Genomic DNA, 27,675 nt, shown 5'->3' with positions numbered 1-27,675 from the left:
TTGCATGAAAGCTTTTAACAGTGATGTCAGGTTCTCTCCAGCAAGATCTGGTTGAATCCTGTCACCACATCTGTGTTGTGCACTGGGTGTCTGTCAGCATAGAGCAGTGGAGATCTCTGCAGATGCATCTTAATGGACCCCTGTCGAAACAAACAGGGTTGCTTAATCAGACAAAGCAATTAAAGCAATATTTCAGGTCATTTTAAGATTCATGCATAAAAATCAAAATACCATAGAAAATGTTTGTTTTTGTAATCTCACATTAAACGAATTATGAAACTCGGTATGGGTCATCAGCAGGATGCTCTGAAGGAGCCTGAGAAGTTTCGAGACAGTGCCACCTAATGGTGAAATCAAATGTTCATATGCTCATAAGTTTTGATGCGGTTGACTTATTTTCATGGAAGACATCTCCTTAGATTCCTGAATCCTTGCAGAGTTCAGAGTGCTAGGTTTCACTTTATGGTTTGTGCAAGTTGTGATTTAGTGTTAAAACAACATTCCCGAATATATTCAAAACGACAAAACCAATGTAGGAAATTCGTAAACATAGGACGTTGGCTGCACGTTAAAGCCTAAATGCCAAAATTTTGATATTAAGTGGCAAAAAAAAAGCAATCAAATTCAAGCATGGGTAATTTTTTTTTTATGTACTCATACATATATGTGTGTCTATAACTCCTAAACAAAAATTAGATATTTTCACCAAATTTGACATTTATGGGCACACTCTGAGGACACATAAAAAAAAAACTAAAAGTGGTGGGATTGTCCCTGTTGATGGCGCTATAACTGAAAAAAAAAAAAATGTAATTGCCACTAACTACAATAAAGTATATGAATTAAAATGTTATATTTTACTGATGATTTTACTTCTTGCTTGCTTCTTTGTGCCTGGCCCCTTTATGGCTGTTGTAGCTATATCTGTTAACTAGAACTATTATTAAATTGTTTTCGGTAATCTCAGTTAACTAGTATATTGTAAATGTCTCTTACCCGTGGCTGAGCTCTGATAGACGCCACACCCTGGTCAAACTGGTTGGTCTCTACTTTGTATTCACCGTGTCTGAATGGGATCTTCAGACAGGCCATCATGGACATGATCCTCTGGAAACCAGAGGCAGTCAGAGACACAGTGATGGAGGGAGCAGAGGCTATCGCCAGCCCGATGGGCCACGATCTGACCATGACCGGCTCCTGGATGCTGGAGAGCTGCACGGAGCCTCTTTCCCTCAGCAGAGGATCCAGCTTCGGCAACACAGATGATTCTTCCTCCATAAAATCCTCAGCATCATCCAGTTCTGCCTCAGCTAATGCATCCATCCATGCCTTTCGAGAAGGAATGCAAAAATATATATATTAAAAAGGGCACAAACCAAGGATTTTTGGCTAAATCAATCTACATTTGAAGTCAGCCTGAAACAGTGTTTTATTTCTGTAATGTGACATTTAGTTTGCATTCTTTATTTGCAAAAAAATAAAAAGAATTGTTAAATCTTCATTTGATTACATTTTAAAAGATTAATTAAATTGTTAAATGTTTATGCAATCATTTGATTACCACCATTTTTGATAATATACTTCTTGTTGTGTGTGTATGTTGTGTCCTGCCAAACACTGTTATTAATAAAATTAAAAATCAGCACAATGCTTACTCTCCAGCGCCTCCATTTGGTTTGTATGACCGATGCAGCTTTGTGCCATTTCTTAATTTTTCTTCGGACCCGCCAGGATCTCACACCTGTGATAAAGATACACGTAAAGAAAGATTAAAACACTAAATAATACTATATGAATACTGGATAGAGCCACTTATCCTAGAATATTCATTCTGTCTCACTTCAGGTAAAAGCATCTGCTGAATGATTAACTGTAACGAAGCATGACATTTATAAACTCACTGTAGGGCCCAATATGACTGACACAATGTGGAAAATTTGCAATCCAGTCATAAAAAAGGAATTTACTGCATAACATGGAATGTCACAGAATTTGGCAAATTGTGGATGAATAAATCAAAAGTAGGTCTGTAGAATGAATCAACTTCTGATATGAACTAATGTCTGTAAATATTAAACCATAAAAAGACTGCTATTTAAATATGAAGTCTGCATCTGTCTCTTTGTGACTGATAGGCAGTTTTGTCTATTAAGACACTCAAGAATGTGTGATGCTCTGTTTTTAGCGTCTGCCGTCTCACGATACGAGGACGTGAACTTCATCCGCAGAGCTGCTCTTTTTTGATTACGTTTTAAAGATAAATTAAATAGTTCAATTAAATAGTTAATAATTCATTAGTGTGGTGATGTCTGACCACATGACACACTTATTTCCCGAGATCATACTGTGACACAGTTATCTTTTGGCTTTACTGATCTCAGTGAAGCAGGTGTTTGGCTCAGGGGAGCTCTATCTGTTCTGAGTTTAAAGGATAATCAGGAAGAAGGTGATCAGGTAATCAGGAGTCGGTGTCTAGACGCACAGCAGATGACTGCTTCTTTAGCCAAGCAGAGGAGAGGAGAAATGGACTGTCACTACAGATAAGACCGGGTCTTTTCCTGAAGAATAATGGCTTTTTGCCTGTGCAATTTATCTCTATGCTATCTAAAGGTGTCTTTCAAACTTGAGGGAACACAACCAGCTGATAACACACCCTTAAGGTTTAGCAATAACTGAAATGTCAAGAACAAGATCATCTGTTATTAGGGCTGCACAAAAAATCAGAATTAAAAAAAAAATGTGATATGGCTTAGTGTGATTATCAAATAGCAAAGGCTGCAATTTAAACAAACAAACGAAAAAATATTCAGCATTATAAGCAAGGGAAGATGGTTGCAAACCATATTATATTATATTATATTATATTATATTATATTATATTATATTATATTATATTATATTATATTATATTATATTATATTATATTATATTATATTATATTATATTATATTATATTATATTATATTATATTATATTATATTAGGCAACCATCTTCCCTTGCTTATAATGATAAGTGCTTATCAACAAAAATTAAGCTTTTAGGGCTCCCTGTGGTTTTACGTCAAAATAAAAGTTTGATGGTTTAACATTTGAAATTGAAGAATAAAAATCAGTATTGTAATTTCAGTCGTAATGTAAAAAATACATTATAAATATTATATTCCTGTTTTTTTTTTTTTTCATTTTTCAGTTAAATATTACAGTAGTAGTATATGTATATTAGTAGTAATGTTAGTAATAATAATAGTCTAAGAATAGTAATATTTTATATTTATTAAAAAAATAAAATAATAATAATAATAATAATAATAATAATAATAATATTTAGCCATATTGAAGTTATGATATTATTACTCATTTTTTTACAGTGAAATATTACAATATTAATATTTATTATTTTATATTTGTATTTATCATTAATCATTATTTTATTTCTCTTTTCAGTGAAATATTACGTTATATATATATATATATATATATTTTTTTTTAAATTTATTATTTTATTATTTATGTATTTATTAGTAGATATATTTAGTATAATAGTCCAATAATAGTAATATTTTATATTTTTATTTAGTAATAATAGTAATACTAATAATAACAATACTATTATATAGCATTATTATTATTATTATTATTATTATTATTATTATTATTATTATTATTATTATTATTATTATTATTATTATTATTATTATATTGATATATAATCACAAAATTTTGGCCAAATTGCACACCCCTCAAATAATAAAAACAAACCTGGATTCTTAAAATCACATTTGCAACTTTTATTAGAAAAACAGCTTTTAAAAATATTCCTCCCAAAACTTGGAGCTCTGTTATACAACCAATATGCCTGTAATCACGAAGTAAAGATGGTAAATCCTGACCTGCTTGTATGCGGGTGGCAGCCTGTGTCCTGAGGTTGCGCTGACGTTGCTGGTATCTGCGCCAGCAGCACTGGATACTGAATGCCTTCTGTGAGCGCGCCCTGTTCCTGTGCTCCTCCAGCATCTCCAACTGCACAACACATGATATAATAACTACTGACATCAAACTGCTTGTGATTGCATCAGGTGAGATGGGGTGAAACGGGGCCAAAGAGTTTAGTGAACTTTCAACAGCTGCCTCAAAGCAATTGGGCGTTTTACAAATCGCCTTACAATCATAAGTCATCAGAGAGCATGCTTTACCAGAGAGTGAGTGAGAAAGACTTTGGTCCTCCCACAATGCACCATGTTGTTGTTGTCATCAGGGCTAAGGGTGGAGTGTCTCTTGAGGACTACATTGAGCACATCCTCTACAGCACATCCCAGAACAGCCTGATCGCTCATTTCAAGGCCTGTGGGAAAGAGCTGAGCTTTAGAAATACACATTTATGATACTTCTGTTGTGTTTTAAAGTCCCCCTGCAGTCAATCATTTTATCCCTTAAAACTTATCTTTAATAATCAAAATGACATATTTAAACGTTTTTTCCTGTCAAAATAAATTCTTCATGCCTTAATAGCTTGACTGTAACTCTACATCATTGCTTCATTTTGAATATGCCAATTAGCCCCGCCTCCACTTACTCACTCCAGCTCGGACTACCTGATCCACTCACTCAACACAAACGGCAAGTGGAAATATTGGTTTAATTCAGCCATATATGTTAGAATCAGAAACTGATTAAGAAGAAGAAGAGGGAAAGCAACGAAAGCAAGAGCACCCTCAATAATATCATATTTGTGTTTGCACTCTGGAGAACGTCAAATGTTTCTCTTTATGACACGTTTTTGCAGCAGTGAGCAATGTAGCCAATCACAGGCATGTTTGTTGATATCCCGGATGCAAACAGCTAATAATATGTTGGTAATGTTACACAAACCATGTTCCCGTTCACCATCTCAGAGTCAGACAGCTGCCTTCTATCAATCAGCATCCTTAGAAATAATGATAGGAAAAGCCCTGCACATTGACAGGATTGGTTATAAGATTGTGACAGCAGGAAAAGGGGCGGTTTGTGTTTTTGAGGACATCTTTAGATCACTGCAGTTTTAAAGAGAAAATACTCAGAAACGGTGTTGACTGTTCAATTTGCACATGTTTTGTCTTAAAACATTAAAATCACCACATAGACATATAAACAATATTAAAAACACTTGATTTTCAACACAGGGGTGGTCTTTAAGGCAAGACACTACATGCAAAAGCAAGTATTTTTTTTCATGCACTCGACGATTTTGGCCTATTTTACATCCATAACATGTCTTCTTTCAGACTAGGAGAAAGAAAACATTTAAAATACACATTTAACTTTATCTATGTGCATCAGTAGATTTCAATTACAATACATACAGTATCTTTAAAGTCCGTTTCCTCAAAATGAGTGTGAAATCTCCACTTTAGCAGCACTAACACCAAACTTTTACCATTTCAGGTTTTTACAGAGGGATGTTTTAATTTCTTTCGCCTGATTTATATAACATTTTATTTCCTAAAACATGGTAAACAAAAGAAATAAAAATGTGGCTGTTGACAGTACTTTCTGATTTATGGGGTGATAAAAAGAGAGAAAATCCCCTCTGTAAAAACCTTAACTGTAATTTGTCAACAAAATTATACAGAAAACCTTTAATACAAAACTATTGTCTAATGTACGGAGATTAATCAACTAAGGAAGTATGGTGATTTCGAATAGTTTTTACCCTATTCACCTATAGTGTCGTGCCTTAACGGAACTAAATTCAAGCTCTTTCGTATCACCATATTGGTGCATCATGATTAGTTAAAAGCTTGTTTTGACTCTTTGTGGCACAAGCTATTAGGTCCTGTTCCCCTAAATTCACCTTCCTGCAGACTTCACTTCCAATCCTGCTCCAACACGCCTGATATATTCAAAATACCTTGCTTAATTGGTTTATCTGTGTTCGATTAGAGCTTGACTCTGAACGAAGGTAGATCTTCAGGAGCAGGATTGAGCACACTTGATTTATCTGAGATTTAAATCTGATTTTGTACTGGTCTTTAACCAACTACAACTTGAACAAGTCTTATCTTTACCACATCCCTCAAGCAGTGACATGAAACCACATGCAAAACAATTCAAACACTTGGACAAAGACCTATTTATTTCTACATGAGATATTAGTCAGATTACGCCAAGATTTAAACTCAGCATACAGAAGAACAAGAAAAGGCAAGTAAGTGCATAACCGCATGCAAAATATCCAGATAAGCATGCAGTAGTTCACCTGAAGAATTCAGATTCACAAAATTTTAAGTGCGTTCATAAAAAAAGACGGGAAGAAATGAGAGGAGGATACTGAAAGAAAAAAGACAAGAATCAGGAATTAAAGAAGAGAAAAAGAAAACCAGACTGTACTTTGTGTGCACTTAGTGTTCCACGTACTGTTCTCTCTATTCATTTGTGCTGCTGGTCTGTTGTTTGTGATCAGCCCGTATCTCTGGAGGAAACTGCTGTACGGGATCCTGCACAAATAATACAAAAGAAAGATTTTATTTTTATTCTGAAGGGAATTCTGTAATAACGTCTATAAACTTGAGGTGATACCAATTCTTGGAAGTAGTCTTCCCTTTTAAACAGTTGTATGATGTAGTCTAGAGATTGTATGGTAAGAGATGTGTGTAGCGTTACCTGATGGGAAATCCTGCTGCACTGATGTTTATGGTCTCCACTATCCCACAGGCCTCAAGCTGAGCGATAACCTGAACCCAAACCAAACAAAGACTTACTAACCCGTTCATGAACTGTAAACTTTTTCATCCTGAAACTCTTAAGGGGATCTCAAGTGAACAAACAGAAATGCATATATTATTCATACCTCTTCCTTTTTGAAAGTGAGCGGTCTGCAGTCAGGGTTGGGTTTGATGCAGCGTGTGTAGTGTGGGGTGGTGCTGTGCAAAATCTTCATCAGGCTTTCAAGTGAGTTCTGCATATTCACAGAAAGACAAACAAATTATCATATTAAAGTGGTCCTAGAATATGATTTCACATTTTTAACATTAGCTAGTGTGTAATGTTGCTGTTTGAGCATAAACATCTGCAAAGTTTTGACGCTCATATTTTCTTTTACAGAAATCGCTTTTTAAGGACTACAACAAATGGCTGGTAGGGACTACAACAAGCTTCTTCCTGGGTTTGTGACATCACAAACCCTAAAATTTACATGAACCCCGCCCCTGAGAACACGTAACATGCCGTCATTTTACACCAGACTGCTTCACAAACGAGGGTCAATTCAACACTGGATTTGCACAAAAGATGAACATGACGGCACATGCTAGTGGATGAGTTGAATCAACTCCACAGCAACTGCATCAATTTATCCACTAACCATTCAGAAACGTCTAAAACTTCTTCCTGAGTCTCTCCATCAGTGTCGACTCCGGTTTGAACAATGTAAGGCTGAACACCGTTACTGACAATCCTCATTTTGGCTGCATGACATTCTCCAGTTTTGTTGTTGTTGAGCTGTTAAAGCTCCGCCCTCTTCTAAAAGTCTGAAGGGGCATTACAGGGTTTTCTTGCATTGAGTCTTATTGATTTAAGTTAATATTACAAATTATGTAATGAGGTGTGTTCGTCTGCCACCTCCGAAGACCATTTTTGACCCAATTCTGCATTAACATCCCAAATAATCCACTCCATTTAGTGGACAGCATTAAATACAGGTATAAACAAAGGACAACAGTGAAGGCCTGCCAATCAACCGTTGTGGTAAAACAAGTGTCTTAAACATTGTCGTTTATGACTAGCATTTTTTTTAAAATGCTGTTAGAAAATTTTGGAAAGGCACAAACAAACAATTTATTAAACTTCACAGAGCACCTTCTGTTGTCTACTTTAAAACTTGACTACTTTGTACAATCAAGATATATGTGTGAAAGATGTTGAAAGGACTGGGACAAGGAAATAATCTGATATGATCCTATAATGTGAAAGTAAAACTTAATGATTAAAGACTAAAGCACAATAATGAAATCTTTCTATGATCAAATCATAAATCATGTACCTTAAATTTGGAGACGACAGTGATCACTTTGCTGTGTCCTCTAGAGCCCTCACTTTCACGGTCACCGTCAGCAAAGAGACTGTGCAGCAATGAATCCTGGGACTTCTGCAGGACAGAGATGAGCTCAGGAGGAACCGGGTCCTGCAGGACACATGGACGTGTGCATGCAAATGAGACAAAAACACAAACGGGTGCTTCCCAAGGAAAATATTACATTGTGTGCAGCTTAGACCAGCATAATATTTATGTATGCAACTATTTGTACAGTTTGTACCTTGTTCTTCTCCATCATGCCCTCAATCTGGTAGCTGACTTTGCCTGCGTAGTGTGCCACAGTGAAATGGGGATCTTTGCTGAATTTGTCCCAGCTGAAGTTGGCATTATCTGACAGCTCCTTCTCCAGACGCACACGAAACTGCTTCGCATCCGATGCTCTGTTCAGACGACACTCCTGAATGACAGACAGATATGTACCTGTAGCTCAGTGGTTAGAGCATGGCACTAACAATGCCAAGGTCATGGGTTCGATCCCAGGGATTGCACATACTCAGATACAAATGTATAGTATAATGCAATGTAAGTCGCTTTGGATAAAAGCGTCTGCCAAATGCATAAATGTAAATGTAAATGTAAATGTACTATTAAGCTATAAATAGTGGCATTCACTATATTTGTGATGCAAAATCAAATACAATACAATGCAAGATACTTTTACAAAGTCATAATCTTTTTCTCTCCGAGAAAAGAAGTTGAGGCACACCTCATTGAGCAGGGAGAAAATGCTGGAGGGACTGCCTTCAATCAGGTCCAGGCAGCCCTGGTTGTCTTGATAGCGTATGAAGGACCACTGCAGCCCTTCGGTCACATACTCCTCCTGCTGGGCCTGCAGGTAATGAGCCACAAAGTGCTGCTGCAGCTTCTCGTTAGCGTAATTAATACACAACTGCTCCAGGTTGTTCAGGAGGAAACATTCAAAACCGTACACATCCAGCAGGCCTGTAGAAGACACCAGTCAAGTACTAATTTTTTTTAGAGGCATTTTCATTCAATTTAGAAAACAAGATGTGCATTAGTGATTTGAAACATTAAAATCTTAAAATTATATGCAGAATAGACTGGAAAGTAATATATTAAAATTAAATAAGTAAATAATTAGAATGTGTACCAATAAAGTTGCACCATATGGAAGTGTCAGCACACATACTGTTGTTGATGAAAGTGACTAACCAGTCAAACAGCCTGAAAATAAAAAAATTAAAAACTTGATGGTCACTGAAATACTTGCACCAATATAATAAAAATATCTTCCATTCTTCAGTTTCGCTTTAAAGGATTAGTTCACTTCAGAATTAAAATTTCATGATCATTTATTCACTCCCATGTCATCCAAGATGTTCATGTCTTTCTTTCTTCAGTCGAAAAGAAATGAAGGTTTTTGGAGGAAAATATTACAGGATTTTTCTCCATATAGTGGACTTCACTGGGGTTCAACGGGTTGAAGGTCAGTTTCAGCAGCTTCAAAGAGCTCTACATGATCCCAGACGAGGAATAAGAGTTATCTAATGAAATGATTGCTCATTTTCTAAAAAATATAAAAATGTATATACTTTTTAAGCATAAATGCTGGACTTGCACTGCTCAGCGATGCGCCACGCATTAGGTAATCGCATTGGAAAGGTCACGTGTGACGTAGGAGGAAGTACCGCGGTAGGGTGAAAAACTCCATCTCATTTTCTCCGCCAACAATTTTTTTTTGTAAAGGCTGTTTGACTTAAGGCCCGTACACACCGGGACGAATATCGCACGCGTTTATCGTCAGCGTTTTTCGAGACGTTTTTTATGTTTACACCCAAGCGATTTTCACCGGCGATGCGCTGAGTGAAAGTGCAAATTCACTCCCTGACAGTATGTGGCGCTTGTGCTTAACGATAGTGCAAATACACATATGATATTAATAAAGTTAAAGGAGATTAAAAAAAATGCATATATAAAATGGCATACATACATATATATATATATATAGTGCAAGTGAACGGTAGTGTAAATAAACATATTTATGAAACAGACATTCTCAACTATATTTCTTGAATGTAAAAGGAAAAAAAAAAAAGTAAAAATACAGAAATAATACACATCTGTGGCAGGGCACCCATAGTGTGCATCTCAATCAGCTCTCTACTTCACTAGTCAGTGCACTGATCAGGGATTCGGCCACATTCATTTACATGGTATACTGATACACGATCTAGGAAGCTAGGGAGCTGAATGAGACGCAGGGATAGTTTGTAGGGGTCTTCCTCGTCTACTAACTTTCTCTTCGTCGTCTTGTGTGCTCGGCAAGACCGTTTTGTGCTTGAGCGCCACCAAGTCGTGTTTTACTGTAACTTCAGCAGCTCCAGGCACGTGAGCTAAAGCGCCAATCTCATTGGTCGGCCAGTTAACAACGCGGCGCGTCAAACCAAAAAAACTAACCCGAGACGTTTTTTAAAAAAGGATGCTTTTACGCCTCGCGTTTTTCATGTCGGTGTGCACACTCACATTGGCGCCCGTTGTTTAGTCACGAGGCGTTAAACGTCGGCGAAAATCGCGCGCGATATTCGTCCCGGTGTGAACAGGCCTTTAGTCTTTGCATGTTCACTTTGTAAACACTGGAACGGTACTTCCACCTATGTCAAGCTTGACCTTTCCCACGTGATTACGTAATGCATGGAGCATCACAGAGCAGTGCAAGACGAGCATTTGTGTTTAAAAAGTATAGAATTTTTATTTTTTTTTAGAAAATGAGTGATGGTTTCTCTAGATTAGAGTCTTATTCCTCGTCTGGGATCATGTAGAGCTCTTTGAAGCTGCACTGAAACTGACATTTGGACCTTCAACCCGTTGAACCCCAGTGAAGTCCACTATATGGAGAAAAATCCTGGAATGTTTTCCTCAAAAACCTTAATTTCTTTTCAACTGAAGAAAGAAAGACATGAACATCTTGGATGACATGGGGGAAGAGTAAATTATCAGGAATTTTTAATTCTGAAGTGAACTAATCCTTTAAGTATTTTTTTTTGTATTTCATGTCATGTTTTTCATGTTTTCATGTTTTTCTTAGACCCAGAAAATCACAAGTTGTGAGAAATCAAGACTGAGTGAACTGCCAAAGTCAGAAGTTTTGTTAAATGACACATTTAATTTCGGTTTGTTATCTTAAGCCCCCAGAACACTTGGAATATATGACGCGTATGGCATGGGATCGTTCTGTGATAATTTTTTTTTAAGCTTGTGGTCGCTATTTACTGCCATAATATGGACGAGGGGGAATTTTTATTATTTTTTTTAAATCTCCTTTTGTTGTCCAAAAAAGAAAGAACAGCATTAGAACACCACAAGGGTGAGTAAATGATGACTTAATTTTCATTTTAGGGTGAACTATCCCTTTAAATCAACAGTTTTTGATGTAGTTCTGAAATTGGTACAGAGAACTGCAACATTTTACTGGTATTGGTAACTACTACAGAAACGTTGGTATCGTGACAACCCTAAGTATATTGCATTTAATAAATAACAACACTCTACATGCTGCATTATCTATAAAATATAGCTCTACAAACATCTTTATTAAATGTGTATATGTCTGTGACTTACTGTGCATAAATGGCTTTAGCAAGACAGTCTCTGCGGACACCACATTCCAGCTGAGAGCAAGGTTTGAGGACGTTCTGTTTGCCAGCGCGCAGAGTTCTCACTGTCAGACACGACTGCAGCTCGTCTAACGGCACCTGCAGCAGGGCAGCGGTCTTCTGCAGGAAACCTGCACACAACATAGACACAGAGTCCTAATTTAAACAAAAAACATAATTTAGAAGTAATGGGCTATTTTCCATCCTGTTTTTGACCCTCTCTTTAAAACAATGTTTTGATAGACGTGCCACATTCAAGACTTGGAAGTAAACACCCTCTGCTATGACTGGGTAACAGTTTTACATAATAAAATAATTTTCAGCATCCCCACCATTACACTTCTAAAATTGTTTTGAAATCTACCAATGTTGGTCATAAATGTTTGAGTCTGATACCGAATCAGAAGATGAACCTACATCTCAAATACCAAGGATACTCCAGTCTGCTAATGCTTGGTAATTAGTCATCTTTATTTATATTTATTCTTAATGTATTTGCAAGGTAGTATTGTACTTTATTACATTATATTAGTGTTGAAACAAAGACACTACAGAAAGTTTAGTGTTGGTACAAGTTAAAACATTTGCCAACTGTGAAACATTTATGCATATTACATATGCTTTACATGTCTTGGTTGTGGCAAATAAAGTGTAATTAGAGTTACCACAGTTATAGTTGACAGGATTTATGGTGTTTCATGTAAACAAATTATAAATTAATTTACCATCATTTGTCACACTGTCATTTTTATAATTATTGTTCATCATTTTTAGTAAACTGAGTACATATCAAGCGATCTGTAACAGACAAAGCAACACACAGTAAAAATTCTGAACTTGTGTGTTGTGACATTACTGTTGGATCCAATATAGTCATCACTGCATCATCTTTTATTTTCAGTCTCTCTAACAAGCCTGCGTCAAACTCTGTCTTGTGTAAAAATTAATCCGCAGTAAAATGAAGTGAAAAAATGAAGCGATCGGACTGGAACTTAATTACAAATGCAATGCAAAGACTGTGTTTTTCGACAAGTTGGAACTGCAAAATATCTTGTAATCCTCAGAGGCGTCTCTATCGTTTTGTTGCTGGAGTAATCCTGTATTTGTGTCGCTCTCGTACTTACTACTACATGACATATGTGAATCGGTGGGCGGGGCTGAACTGGCAATCAGGACTTGACATTAAAGGGTTAGTTCACCCAAAAATGAAAATGATGTCATTAATGACTCACCCTCATGTCGTTCCAAACCCGTAAGACCTCCGTTCATCTTCAGAACACAGTTTAAGATATTTTAGATTTAGTCCGAGAGCTTTCTGTCCCTCCATTGAAAATGTATGTACGGTATACTGTCCATGTCCAGAATGGTCAATTCCATTGAATCCTTTCATCTGTCGGCGTTGGTAATGCACTTTTACGCCGCCGTGGTTGTTTTTGGCGATTAGGACATCCGCGACATTTTAAAGCATTGAAAATACATTTTGGTCCAAAAATAACAAAAACTACGACTTTATTCAGCATTTTATTCTCTTCCGGGTCTGTTGTCAATTCCCGTTCACGACTCCGCTTGGTTGGCATCCAGCTTATTGGTGCATTACTGCCCCCTTCTGCTCCGGAGTGTGGTTCACGACTCCGCAGTGACGCTGCTGATGTAAGACGCTGCTGACGTGTTATCCGGTGCGCCAGAGCTTCATTTACAGTCTGAGGGAAACGCACGCTGTATTCAAGCTATTCTACATTGTTTGTATTTTGGTATTGCTATATTTTTTAAAATGGTGCGTAAGTGTGCATGTCACGGATGTCCTAATCGCCAAAAACAACCACGGCGACGTAAAAGTGCATTACCAACGCCGACAGATGAAAGGATTCAATGGAATCAATTCAATGGAAAGGATTCCGGAAGAGAATACAATGCTGAATAAAGTCGTAGTTTTTGTTATTTTTGGACCAAAATGTATTTTCGATGCTTCGAAAAATTCTAACTAACCCACTGATGTCACATGGACTACTTTGATGATGTTTTTATTACCTTTCTGGACATGGACAGTATACCGTACATACATTATCAATGGAGGGACAGAAAGCTCTCGGACTAAATCTAAAATATCTTAAACTGTGTTCTGAAGATGAACGGCGGTCTTATGGGTTTGGAACGACATGAGGGTGAGCCATTAATGACATTTTCATTTTTGGGTGAACTAACCCTTTAACACCCACCAACCCTCCAAATGTGGGTAGATTTCAGCTGTGGCAGGTAAGGCAGCCACACCGACTAGCCACTTTGGCGGGTTAAATATAATTTCAGCCTACAGCCAAATGAAAGGTAGCCAAGCTCGTCATATCACAAAATTACATTTCAATCACAATTCTTTATCGATTAACTTGCTGTTACTAAAGGCGGGATAGGCGGAATCGCGCTGAATGACACACAACAGAAGCACCCTCTCATACACGCGATTAGTTCTCTTTGCGCCTGAATAGTCAAACACACGCACACACAGATGTCAAAATGCCATCAAAATTCCAATCATGTGGAGTATCTCGTGTGAACACAATCGGTTATGGCTTAAGTGGATGTAAACAGGTGGGTAAAAACTGGACATATGTCAGAATATTACATCCATGCATTCAGCAGCCCAATTAAATACCTGTCATTAATGTTAATCAAACAACAAAAGATGTTAAATAAATGTATACATGTTAAATATATCTAAAAAAAAGTTTTTTTTTTTGTTTTTTTTTTAATTACTATTTGTAATTTGCTTATTTGTTCTTTTTATATAGCCTAACAAAAATAACTTCTCATATTATGCTTATATTACCCACCTAGCAGCTGATATACAATGTAGTCTTGATTTGGGCAGTCGATCTGCATTTAAAAGTTTGAAAGGGTTTTAAATCTTGTAAATCAAGTAAACTGACTCAAAATCAAGTCATTTAAGCATGTCGAAGTCAACTTTAATCATATAAAATGTAATTTCCCAACAGCAAAATTGTGGCCAGTGAAAATGCTGAGTGGCTAGTGACTTTGGAAAATCACTAGCCACAGTGGCTGGTGAACCAATAAGTTAATGTCAAGCCCTGCTGGCAATGATATAGAAGTAGGCGTTGATCTTTTGCAGAGGTGGTCTTTCATCACACTGCGTGGTCATACGGAGACAAAATCCAAAAGTAGTAGTTTCCGAGTAGTTTTCTGAGCTTGGCTTCAATAAAAGTTGTTTTTGGACTAATGAAAAATATTTAAGTTCCTTAACTTACAGGATATTTTTATAGTACAATGACCTATTATATGTCAAAAGAGTGTGTATATAGCAAAGAGAGAGGAGGAATGTGTTAGGGACACGTCACAGCCCAGACATGTACTTGCATCACCCATAATAGTACTTTGTCTCATCATGTCTGGAGTATGCACCTTACCCAATTCACAGCCATAACTTGGCTTTTTAGATAAACAATACAGCAGAAACACCACACCTTTGGAGTGCCCATCAAGATCACATGGTTGAGCCTCTTCTGACGCAGGACTGAAGTCCACATTCCCCAGCTGCAGAAGACCTGCAAGGATCTGTGCAAAAATACAACAATCGAGTCATTTTTACATCTAGTATAATTATTTATTCATCATATGGGCGAACAAACAAACTAATTTTGTGTCTATTAACATATCTATTATCTTATTATCATCTATCTATTATCATAGTCAAGTTTAATTAATCAGTCCAAACCACCAAGGTTAATCAGTATCTAAAAACCAATCATCAACCGACATGAATACCATTCACCTTCAATCATCATTGAGGTTTTGATGTCATTTTACCCATGTCACAACTTACCCTGAAAATCTGTGCCCGCTTCCCCTCATCAATGCCAAGGTTGATCATGGCATCCACCGTCTCTTGGAAACAGTCTTCTGCTCAGACAAACAGAACGCAAGATGTCAAATATTAAAAAATGCCTCCTTAAATTCCTTACAAAATGCTTCAAAATATAAATTATTGAAGTATATTGTAACTACATTGAACTCCAGGTTACACAGAGAAAGAGTAAAGATTGTTAATTTACATTACTACAGAGTTTGTAACAAAACAAAGCGGGTTGAAAATCTTTAACTTTGATTCTTGCCTTCTAAGGTTTTCTCAGCATGTGGCAACCAAGCAAAGTCTTGTTCCAAAGGAAGCATCCATTCCAGTCTCTGATTTTCTGTGGCTCCTTTCATCATCTTCAAATCAAACCAACAATAAACAACCAACATACAAATGAACACACAAGCCAGTGTTAATTTTGACAGCAAATTTTGATTTAGTTTTAGTCATAGTCTTTTGACTAAAATGCCATTTAGTTTTAATCATATTTTGGTCATCGGAAATTGTTTTAGTTTTAGTCTAGTTTTAGTTGACTAAATATCGTAAGATATTAGTCAACTAAATCTACAGTAGATTTAGTCGACTAAAATCTAATTTAGTTAAATTGTAATGCATTAAGCATTGCTCTAACAATACACAGATCCTATAGACTGATATAGGTACATCTGATATTCTCCGAACTGTTTATGTTCACCCAACTGTACTTTGACAGTTTTTGACCGTTCAAGTGCAAAAAGACACGAAAGAGCAAAATTCAGTACTTTTCAGTGATTGACACTAGTACTAGTAGTTTTTGTTTAAAATTTTTATTACATTTGATTTTTAGTTTATCTGCTTTCAATGTTATTTTAGTTAAAAGTTTTAGTAATTTTTTGTGCGTTTATGTCTTTTAGTTTTTGCTTTTAAATGTCTATAAATTTTTATTTTTGTTTGTTATTTTCAGTCTGAAGTTTTGCTAGGCGAGCCTGTAGAGCGCACAACAGCGCCCTGTTTCCCACGGTTAGATCAGCACATTACACTTCAAATGTTCGGGATCTTTGGGGAGACTGGATATCTTCCCAAATCATCCCTGTCTTTCATTTTCGTCTCGTTTTTATTCGTTGATGAAAATTAGAGTAGATTTTCATTCAAAACACATTTTTATTTAGTCATCGTCTCGTTTTTGTCCGTGAAAAAATGTTGACGAAAATTATGACGAAAATTATTCATCAACAAAACTAACACTGACACAAGCAAACAAAATCGTCTGACTGCCTGACACATGGGAATGTTTGTACACAAACGGCATTAGAACTGATAGTATTACTGGAAATGGAAATCTTTGGTAGTATTTGTATTCCTGGTAGGTTTTGTGAATGCAGGCTCTTACTTCACCTGGTAGAATATGTGAAAATTTCTCTCATTTGGTGCTTGGAAAGCCACTCTGGTCTTCTCCAAGAGATACGTATGCACTGATGCCCCAACCAACAGCTGAGAGCTGAATTATAAAATCACATTGTTTAAACCAATCACAATATACTTTTTGTGCCTGAAGTCAATGAAACAGAGAAAGCAAAACTGACCCGCTGAGCTGAAGCTGAATGTATTTTCCAAAGCGACTGCTGTTGCTGTTGCGTAATGTGCAGGCATTGCCTGGGGAAGAAGGGAAAATAAAAATAAATAAAGGCTTTTAGAAAGACAGTAATGAAGATATGTATAGAGTAAAACATCAACTGTTCTCAGTTTTTAGTCTTTCTCACCAAATGCCTCCATGACAGGGTTGGAGTCCAGTACTCGCCTCTCTATCTTCTGAACCGTATCCTGGCACTTCTGAGAGGAGGTGGCCACAGTGGCATAATACTTCATAAGACAGCGTGACGTCCATGTCTGAAGAGATATTTAGTACAGAAGATCTGGTCTAAATCGCTTTGAGATCCATCTCCATTCAACTGAGTGCTAAACTTCATATGTGTTTGAAATATTGAGCTTGACCGATTGTTTAAAGACATCATATAATAAGAAATCAAATTTTCCTTAATTTTTTTCTTTAAAAAAGGTACAAAAAGTAATTTTTTGCCACTAGAAGTCGCCTATTCAAAACAAAAGCATAGCTTGATGATGCTGAGATTGACCGTGGAATCATGAGAGATGTTGTCTTCACCTCACAGCTGGTGGAAAAGAATCGGAACAGGACTCGGGCAGAAATCATGTTCAGGGATGAGATTATTAACGTTACTGTAGTATGAAGCAGAGCAGGGTCGAGTGCTGGGGGAGCAGAAACAAGGCCGGCGGAGTGATTGCTAATGAAAGACGAGCAGTGAAACTTTTATTATGACACAGTCGCCTCTTCCGCTAGACTAAAATGCAGGTTTGAGCGGTTTTAACCGAAAGCAACTTGTACTGACATATCTTAAAATATGTCCCTGACATTGTTTTGTCTCAAGATGCACACCAGTAATGTATTTTTCTAGTCATTTTTAAAAGCTACTTAAATATCCTAATTGAACTAAGGATTAGGCCTTAGACACTAGTTAAAATTGCTTATTTCTCTGGATTTAAAGTCTGCGTTAACTGGAAGTTGCAAACAACTTTTCTCCAGTGTTGTGACGCATTTCCAAGTGAAACGGAATATTGAAGGGAAGTGGTTTAAGTATTTTCAACCCAAGCCGTCCAACTGATGTTATTAGAGAAGGGGCACCATTGCAGAGGGAAGGAGCATTTTCAGATTTTGATTAAATATTACAAAGCCAAACAATTTTTTTGTGTGGATTGACTTGCACGGATGAATTGTTCACCACAAAACTAGCAATTTGAGCTAACAAAATAAATAAGGTTTTGATTTCAAATTTTGATTTCATGTGTACTTTAAACATTCCTGGAAACACTTGTGATAATGCAAGTACACAAGTCAACAAAATATATAACACTGTTCTAGTGGTTTATGGATATTTGAATCCAAAAATCTTACATGTTGTGCCTTTAAGAGTTCATTGTACTTTGAAACACTGCAAAATTCAGAACTGTAAAAACATGCAAAATTTCCTATTTTGCAGATCTCAATGTTAGAGAATCACAATGTTAAAAAACAAAAGTTTATTTTTATCAATTTAGCCTGATCTGAATAGTTTGAGCATATTATGTCAGCTGGGATTGTTATATAAACCCGTCACAACATGATGTAGCTTTACAAAGAGACTGTCATTGAGGTATAGAGAAACCCACAGTAAAGTGCTTTCAATAAATTCACATGTGAAGAGACGTTTACATCGAGCTAGGACTTTTTCTGGTCCACTTTAATTTTGTGCAGTAGTTATAACACATATGCATTGGAAAACATGACCTACACCACTTACCTTCCCAGCTCCACTCTCTCCAGAGACGACCAGCGATTGGTTGATGGGCTCCACCTGACCCTGCACATTCCTATAAGCCTCTTCTGCTACGATGAAGATGTGTGGCTTGAATTCCTATGTACACAGAGATGCTTTAGCATTGCCTTCTATATAACAGTGCTTTCTGTAAATCAGCATGCACTGTTGTTCAACGGTTGAGCTGGTAAATGTTTCGGTGTATATAATCTAATCCACCCTTACCTGTCCCAGAAAATGGCCATAAAAGGTTAGTCAATATTATCTAGAGTGACCTCAGTTTGTTCATATCCAACTTCCTTTTCCATGAACATTCTCAGATGTCAAAATAAACATGCAGAGCAAAGTATTGTCTAAGTTGCTGGCCCATGGCGCAAATGCAAAAAGGTCAAAACTCATAAATAATAATAGACTAATAGTTTGTATTATGCTTTTGCATGAATTAATGGCAACTGAAGACGTAACCCTGTTTTAAATATAAAAAGTTAAAGACTGACTCATTAACTTTAAATTGAATCCCACAGAACCTGCAGCATACTGAACAGACCAGGTGTGCAAACATTGTTTTGACACTGTCAAAAGGCAGATGGGTGGCTAAACATCATCCTGTCATCTGTTATGCATTAACAGTACAGATCTCTAGTTTCAAAAGACAACAAGCTACTAGAGGTGGGTGGTATGACCAAAACCTTGCATCATGGTACGAGCAACTTTACAGCATCATGGCTATGGTAGATAATCACAATGTGGTTATTTTTGCTTCATTCAACAACAATTTAACCGAGAAATATTTTCTGTATATCACATACTCAAGCAGTGATGTCTATTTGTGACAACTTTGATAATAATGCAGTAACTAAATACTAAATAAATGAAAGGTGCTTCATCTGAGCCATGTTTGAAGCTGTTGTACAACAGCCAAATCCATGTTGTAAATACCCATTTCTGACTACAGTCAAGAACAGGCTGTTTTCATGCATGTGCCTTTAAATGCAAATGAGCTGCTGTGCCCCGCCCCCTCTCTACGATCACAGTTCCTGCCTCAATCGGATTCTCTGCAAAATATTAACAAAACATCTGCTTGGTTTTGATTATCATCTATATCGCGAACACTCTCACGGATAGCATAGTTTCTTTCACCATTAAAGGTTATTATTTCAACGTGTCTTAAAGCTATATTAGTAATGTCTGTGAAAGTAAATAGCAGGCAATGCTACAGAAATTGTATGTGCATATTAGATCTGTGGCGCATTATCTTCAAAAATAAAACTAATCCATTGCATTCAGCAGCTCAGGTGTAGGTAAATGAAGACGTTTATCTTCACTCTTACATCCAACAACAAAACATCTCAATTACTTACCAGTAGGGGTGTAACGGTACACAAAACTCACGGTTCGGTACGTACCTCGGTTTTGAAGTCACGGTTCGGTACAGTTTTCGGTACAGCAGGTGGAGAGAAAACAAAACATAAAATTGCTTTTTTTTATTATTAAACAGAGGTTTACTGAACAAATTGTGTTTTTGTCTTTAAATATATTAAATTAAATTAAAACTAAAAGTTTCTTAAGGATAAAAAAAATGATCTCTGCTAATGCTATAAACTATGTAGGGAGCACTAACTTGAAAGAAGCCCAAACTATTAGCCTAAATTCAATTGCTTTTTATTTTTAGATAAAATAATCAACACTCAAATAACAAATTGTATGCAAACCTGTAAGCTGCACCTAAGGCAGTTTTTGCATTAACTTCTAAATGTTGTTACTCCAATTCGTTGTTGAAATATAGTAATTTCTACACAGTGGCTGTTATTTTAACATCAGATTTATTTAAACATACATTAAATAGCCTAATCAGGGTATCACTAAAAGATTAAGTAAAATAATGAATATATTGGCTAATACAGTGCATATATTAAGCGAAAGAGTTTTCATTGATGTCTTTCCACCGAAGAAACACTGAATGAGCGATTACATGAGATATGACCGTTTCAGTAAGTTGTACTGAATCTTGCAACATACCTTCAGATGTTCTTTCATGTTTATTCTGTAACTACTATTAAGGAGGAAGAGATGAACACATTCACTTGCGCTCCGCGCTCGCGCTGCCGGTTGAACTGAGGCGCCTGTACAGTGATCTGTCACCCCACATCAAAGCACGTCAAAATGGCATTTTCTGTTTAAACTTCATGATTTCGTGGACAGAATTTGAAGGATGCACATGTGCACCGTACCGAAAGCCCTGTACCGAAACGGTTCGGTACAAATACGTATACCGTTACACCCCTACTTACCAGACATTGTTGATGCTACATCTGCTCGAGCGTGGAGAAAATGGCGGACAACGTATATCTCGCTGAGGGCGGAAACTATGCTAATACAGTACTGTCAGTCAGTGGGCGTGGGCCGGGCATGAGTAAAGTGATGTCACATGACTCAGAGAATCAAAACGGCTAGTCTAATAAGACTGCTTTGGTTTAAATGGGGATTTTTTTTAAAAATGAGTGGATGGTTGTGTTCACACACACTGCCAACACACATTTATATCCAAACACCTTGTAAATGTGGATTTAGAATAATAGTTGACCTTTAATGTAAGTCCTAAAGCTCTTGTCTGTTTCTTTTTCCAGTGATATTCCTCTGTGCTTTACCCTTTTGTAATATCTCTGTTTCTACAGTCTTTCTTCAAATATCCCTCTTGCTCACTCACTCTCCTCCCCCATCATGAGTGTACACGCCTCCTACTGCTGATTGGCTACAAGTGTGTTGTGGTGCTTGGTCCAAACCACTTTCAACAGCGTTTCTCAGAAATTGCTTACTGCACCTTTAACGTACATCTACCATTGCATGGCATGAAGCATCAAACCACCCAGCCCTACATTTGACCATATATAAACTCATGCTATTTATGGCTTCCATGCCAAAGTATTTGTAACTTCCACATTTTTATGTTAAAGATGTACTGATAGACTTGTTCAGGTCATCACATGTTTACCTGAGGCTGAGGGGCAGAGTGATATTCCTTCATCACATCCAGAGAGTACAGGTGAGGGATGGGTTGGAAGGGGTTAAGGGCGACCAGCGTACAGCCAGCATGTGTGTAGAAAACCTTCGCGCTGTACCTGGCCTGCAGACATTTCAGCACTGCCGAACACACAAAGCACCACAGCAGGAATTAAAAACTGACTCACAATAGCAGAAGGGCTAGAAATATAAGACAAGGTGAAAGAGTAATCAATGTTTTTTGTACTATTATTTTAAAGCAGGGCTCTACATTAACACTTGTCCGGGACAAGTGTCAACAGTTCAATAAAGAAGTAGTTACTCATATAATTTAAACATAATATTGACTTTTTTTGTTCTTTTTCAGCAGTATTTTCTATTCTCATAGCAACACTCAGCCGTGTTCATTACTGAATGATTCAGTGCTTTGAATGAATCGGTTGAGTCAATGATTCAATGACCCATTCATAATCAAGTGCCTCATTCTTGAATGAATCAGCCGTTTGAACAAATCACTTGAATAAATGATTCAATGACTCACTTATTAAGATGGTCAATTGCCGCCAGCTAATGACGTTTAAGTTTCATGTTTAAAAGTATAATTTTTTCCCCAACATTGTTTTAAATATTTTTTTGAAAATACAAATAAATCTCATGACATTATTTAATGCAGTTGTAATTTTTTCAGTGTAAATGATTTAATTTGATTGGTAACAGCCCTATAGTGTCTTATTCGAATTTAATTTATTGATCACATTTTAGAATTTAAAATTAATCATAAAAGGTTAAAAAAAAAAGGCCCTCGGGGTAAATATCACAAATATGCATATTTAAATATATCAAAGCTGCAATATTCTGCTTCAGAATAAATTATATTTACACCACAACAAACAATTGCTTATCCCAAAAAATAGAATTTAAGTGAATAACCAATTTACTTGTCCGAGGGAAGAGTTAAATTATTGTAAGTAGAGATTTAAAAGGGGTTTAAAAGACAATTAATAATCAGTAATATCCATTTAACGGATGAAAATAAAAATTGAACTTAATTCAGATGGATAATTACACTATAGACCTTAGGCAGGTTATACTTAATTTTGAATTTAACACAGATGAAAACGAGGCAGTGAGGGATAGACTTTATATATGGCAAGCACTGTATAAAATTTGGAAAAACGTTTCTTCAGCTGAAGAATGTATATTGTTAAACAACAGTACAATCCATGGAAAGCTTTGTACATCTTAAATATGGCGCTACCCTGATTAAGGTCTATTGTCTTCCATAGAGCTGCTTTACAGCTGAAATTGAAATTGTTTCTTAACGGATTAAATTTTACAACATACACTCTCATTTTCCTATTTATTTATGTGAAACTGCTTTGATCTGTATTGTATAAGTTATTTTTGATGTGATGAAATGTTGGTATTGATGAGATGGTTGATATTATGAATTAGAATTCAAGCTCTAATCTAGGATTTCACATGCTAAAACTGAAATCAGGCAAACAAATGCGGTATAGAATAGTGTACCATCTGAATGGGGGAAAACAAATCTTGACATTATTTACTTGCAATTAAAAAAAGGCCAATGCTGATAACAATATTGTCGCTGACATAAATCACACAAACCCGTCCCCAAGTGCCTTTGGACACAGACTGTACCTGTAGAAGGGGTAACCGGGTTGACTTTAGTGAGGTCATCGTACGTGTGAAGTTCAGCTTCATTGATGAGGAAGTCTCTGATATCCCCTTCCAGTGAATCATTGAGCGATTTCCCGAGGCCCTGGGCTTTGTCTTTCAGTCCATTTACCTGCATAATGCAAATAAATACGCTCAGAGCATACATTCAGAAAGAATAGCTTCCACTCACTGTACTGATGCAGCAATCCAATTCAGAAATGTTTCATACGTACAACCCCTGATGCTGTTTGGCACAACATTAAAATACAAATTTAATTAAAAACAGAATAACTTAAACTTAAACATATCCATTCAGACTTCAGAGCCACCGGTAAACAATTGCATGTTTTAATCCACAATATCATCATTAAGCCTGCATTATGTCAGCTGTGTTTATGCATGACAAAGGAAATTATGAATATCGGGTATAAACCGAGCATACTGTAATTGCATGTCTTTCCTCCGATTCTGTTGTGAATCTATATGCTCTAATGACAGCATGTGTTGTTGAGAAGGGTCAGGACTCAGGACATGCTGAAGACAAGCTAATAATACACAGTACACACTGTCTGCTGGACAGGCCTGCCCCTAATCCTATAACAAACACAGGTAAACTACAGCAAGAGGTGAACAAACAAATAATGGTAAGACTGACAGTGTACAGAGATCACATTATGGTAGCTTGTTTCTGCCATGAAATAAAAAATAAAAAAAGGTAATTGCAGTGGAGTAAATGTAATTAGTTACTGTACTTAAGTATCTTTTTGGCTACTTTGTAGTTGTACTGAGTATCAAATATATTAGCAACTTTTACTCTATACTTGATTACATTTTTGAACAAGTAAATGTACTTTTTACTCCAATACATTTGTGATGAGTAATGCAATTACAAATGACATTTTACATGGCACATAACTTTTCATCGTCTATCTACTATATCTTGTGCGTTTTGCCTTTGCTTACCAAAACTTGTTAACAAGGCTACTTTACGTGAATGCAAGTGCATTAGCAGGTAGTTTCTGAATCGCAGGTGTTTGATTTAGGACATGAGGTCATGACTGCAGCCGGTGATGAGGCCGAAACCAGCTCATCCAGTGCAAGCAGACTTTGACTATTTAACTTTATTTAACTCTATTTAAAATTATTTTATTTATCCGCTGTACTGACAAGACCTTTATGAAGGATATTGGTTTACTTATGACCTTTTTGTGCACTTGAGCTCAACTGAGACTTGAGAGTTTGTAGACATTTAAGAGGTTTTTGTGCCAACCTTGATTTATTGCAATATTTTGATTTTAGAAAATAAACATGATTTTTAAATCTTACAAATCAACTGTTTCTTATTTTCACTGTCATGTCTCTTAGGTGCCAAGGACTAGTGCATCTTTGAACCTACATTCAGTACATGTAAAATACTTAAGTACTGTTAAAATCAGGTACTTTAAGACTTTTACTCAAGTCATATTGGAATTGGTTGCTTATAACTTGTAATGGACTCGTTTTTGATGTAAGGTATCTGTACTTTTACTCAAGTATGGTTTTCAGGTACTCTTTACACCTCTGGGTAATTGCGGCTTTTTTTCCTCACAATTCTGACTTTTCTTTCTCTGCAATTACTGCCTTTTTTTCTCAGAATTGCGAGATATAACCTCACAATTGCGAGTTATAAAGTCATTATTTGAGTTACAAAGTCAATTGCATGATATAAAGTCAGAATTGTGAGTTATGAAGTCATTATTTGAGTTTTAAAGTCAATTGCATGTTATAAAGTCAATTGCATGAAATAAAGTCAATTACATGATATAAAGTCAATTGCATGATATAAAGTCAGAATTGCGAGTTATAAAGTCATTATTTGAGTTATAGTCAATTGCATGACAAAGTCAGAATTGTGAGTTATAAAGTCAGAATTGTGAGTTATAAAGTCATTATTTGAGTTATAAAGTCAACTGCATGATATAAAGTCAACTGCATATTAAGTCAATTGCATGATATAAAGTCAGAATTGTGAGTTATAGTCATTATTTGAGTTATAAAGTCAATTGCATGATATAAAGTCAGAATTGTGAGTTATAGTCATTATTTGAGTTATAAAGTCAATTGCATAATATAAAGTCAGAATTGTGTGATATAGTCATTATTTGAGTTATAAAGTCAATTGCATGATATAAAGTCAGAATTGTGAGTTATAAAGTCAGAATTGTGAGTTATAAAGTTAGAATTGTGAGTTATAAAGTCATTATTTGATATATAAAGTCAATTGAATGATAGTCAGAATTGCGAGTTATAAAGTCATTATTTGAGTTATAAAGTCATTATTTGAGTTATACGTCAATTGCAATATAAAGTCAGAATTGCGTGATATAAAGTCAGAAAAGTGAGATATAAAGTCAGAAAAGTGAGATATAAAGTCAGAAAAGTGAGATAAACGGGTTTATATAGTGAAATATAAAAATAATAATTTTTTTTCTCAGAATTGTGAGTTTATATCATACAATTCTAACTTTATAACTCACAATTGTGACTTTAAATCTTGCACTTCTGAGAAAAAAATCTGAATTGTGAGATAAAAAGTAACAATTACCTTTTTTATTTTTTTATTTAGTGGCATAAACAAGCTTCGATATCACATAGATATAGATCAATGACATATTAATTCAGAAACATCTGTACTACTAACAAAACAATTTCAGATTCCTATAGAATTTAACATGACCCTATTTCAACAGCCAGTAACTCTCCGACTGGCACCAACACTGAAGTCGATGCATGAATCATAATGGCTCAGGAAAAAATGAGATGACTGTATCTGCACCAGAGGCTGTGGGCATGAGAAACACTGCATGGCACAACAAACCTTGTGCACTTTTCATACTTAACAGTAAACAAGACATAATAACTGAGGGTGACCTTTAGTAGTGCAACTTTATTAGACTAGAATGGACATATCCAAACACATGATATAACATAAAGTACTATAAATTGTCTTCATTTGATCCTGAACAGGCTGAAGTTTACATTGACATCATATAAAGTTATGCCAAAAAAAGGAGATCCAGACACAAGTGCGTTTAGGTACTTTTGCGCATGCTCAGATTAGGCTGACCTGCGGAATAATCTGAGCATGGCCTTTTTCAGATTAACTGCGCCGCTGCTTAATCCGCCAATGACAACACAAGCCACGTCAATGAACATGCAAATGAGGTAACACCGGAAAAACAAGCCAGTTCATATAGTGATTACTTATAATCACAGTAAATCACTTTATTAACAGTTATTGTTAAGATCAATAGAAAACTAGTCCCTGGTCTAGGGTGACATTTATTAACTTTTTTAAGTTACTTCGTTTAAAAATTAAATGTTTATTGTTAGAACAGGAATATTTTTTGTCACAAAAAAAATAAATAAAATAATTGTGATGGGGAAATGATAAAACTATGAATACTTATGCGTACCATACTAACATGTTTTTGGACATGGTACCATAGTAATATCACGTGTCTTTGAAATACCATGGTATTATTTGTAAATATTCTGGTATATAAACGTGGCAATAAATTTGTACCATGGTATTACCTATTGATACCACCATGATACGGTAATCATTTCAAATAAACGTCTAACTTATTTTCAAGTTCAGTTTGTCAGTTTAACTTTAACAAGCGTTTTTCTTGATGATAAAACAAATAAAATCTTAAACCTTGATATATATAAAGAAAACGTGAGGTAAAAGTATTAAATAAGCAGAGAATAATAAAGTTAGTGTACCTTTTCCTTCTGTCGATTTGGTCTTCCAGGTTTTTCCAAGCTCCTGAATGTCCCGTCAGAGCTGTTAACGGTCGAAACGTCTTTATTTCTGAATAAAAGCTTCTGTTTGACATTCGCCATGACTGTAAACTTTAACAAGACGCCTTTCGCGGTATTTACGTTTTTATATCTCAGCCATTAGGTGGATATTTTATGAGTTATTTTATGTTTTTTCAGCCATGAAAATTCCTTAGTGAAGGACAAAACTCCCACCCGCGCGCGACTCCCACCGGCGGCTACTGACATGCGCAGTAACGTCACATATTTTAGGCTCACGAACAGTCCCTGCTCATA

At 36.1% G+C, this 27,675-nt stretch overlaps 1 protein-coding gene across 3 annotated transcripts; it reads right to left on the bottom strand.

Annotated features, from left to right (window-relative positions):
* On the bottom strand, positions 1-27,615 carry LOC137033768 (unconventional myosin-XIX). 3 transcript variants are annotated; one of them, XM_067406040.1, is made up of 23 exons: positions 27,343-27,615; positions 23,557-23,704; positions 21,887-22,035; positions 18,880-18,993; positions 17,287-17,413; positions 17,110-17,179; positions 16,922-17,024; positions 15,807-15,903; positions 15,518-15,594; positions 15,159-15,249; positions 11,651-11,816; positions 9,183-9,256; positions 8,778-9,013; positions 8,292-8,468; positions 8,018-8,158; positions 6,827-6,934; positions 6,640-6,710; positions 6,394-6,473; positions 4,194-4,342; positions 3,891-4,020; positions 1,656-1,741; positions 997-1,329; positions 1-140 (listed from the first exon to the last, which is right to left on the bottom strand). In XM_067406040.1, exons 1-23 carry the CDS (start codon positions 27,460-27,462, stop codon positions 27-29), a joined length of 2,961 nt encoding a protein of 986 aa, XP_067262141.1. In that variant the 5' UTR covers positions 27,463-27,615; the 3' UTR covers positions 1-26. The 3 variants fall into 3 exon arrangements, with proteins under 3 accessions (XP_067262141.1, XP_067262142.1, XP_067262143.1); XM_067406041.1 differs by lacking the exons at positions 23,557-23,704; positions 27,343-27,615 and having other exon boundaries at positions 20,301-22,027; XM_067406042.1 differs by lacking the exons at positions 1-140; positions 997-1,329; positions 1,656-1,741; positions 3,891-4,020 and adding an exon at positions 6,236-6,306 and having other exon boundaries at positions 4,213-4,342.
* Between the last annotated feature and the right edge of the window lie 60 nt (positions 27,616-27,675).

This window comes from Chanodichthys erythropterus, chromosome 13 (genome assembly GCF_024489055.1).
Source record: "Chanodichthys erythropterus isolate Z2021 chromosome 13, ASM2448905v1, whole genome shotgun sequence".
Taxonomy (NCBI): domain Eukaryota; kingdom Metazoa; phylum Chordata; class Actinopteri; order Cypriniformes; family Xenocyprididae; genus Chanodichthys; species Chanodichthys erythropterus.
This window is presented reverse-complemented; position numbering and strand designations above follow the sequence as displayed.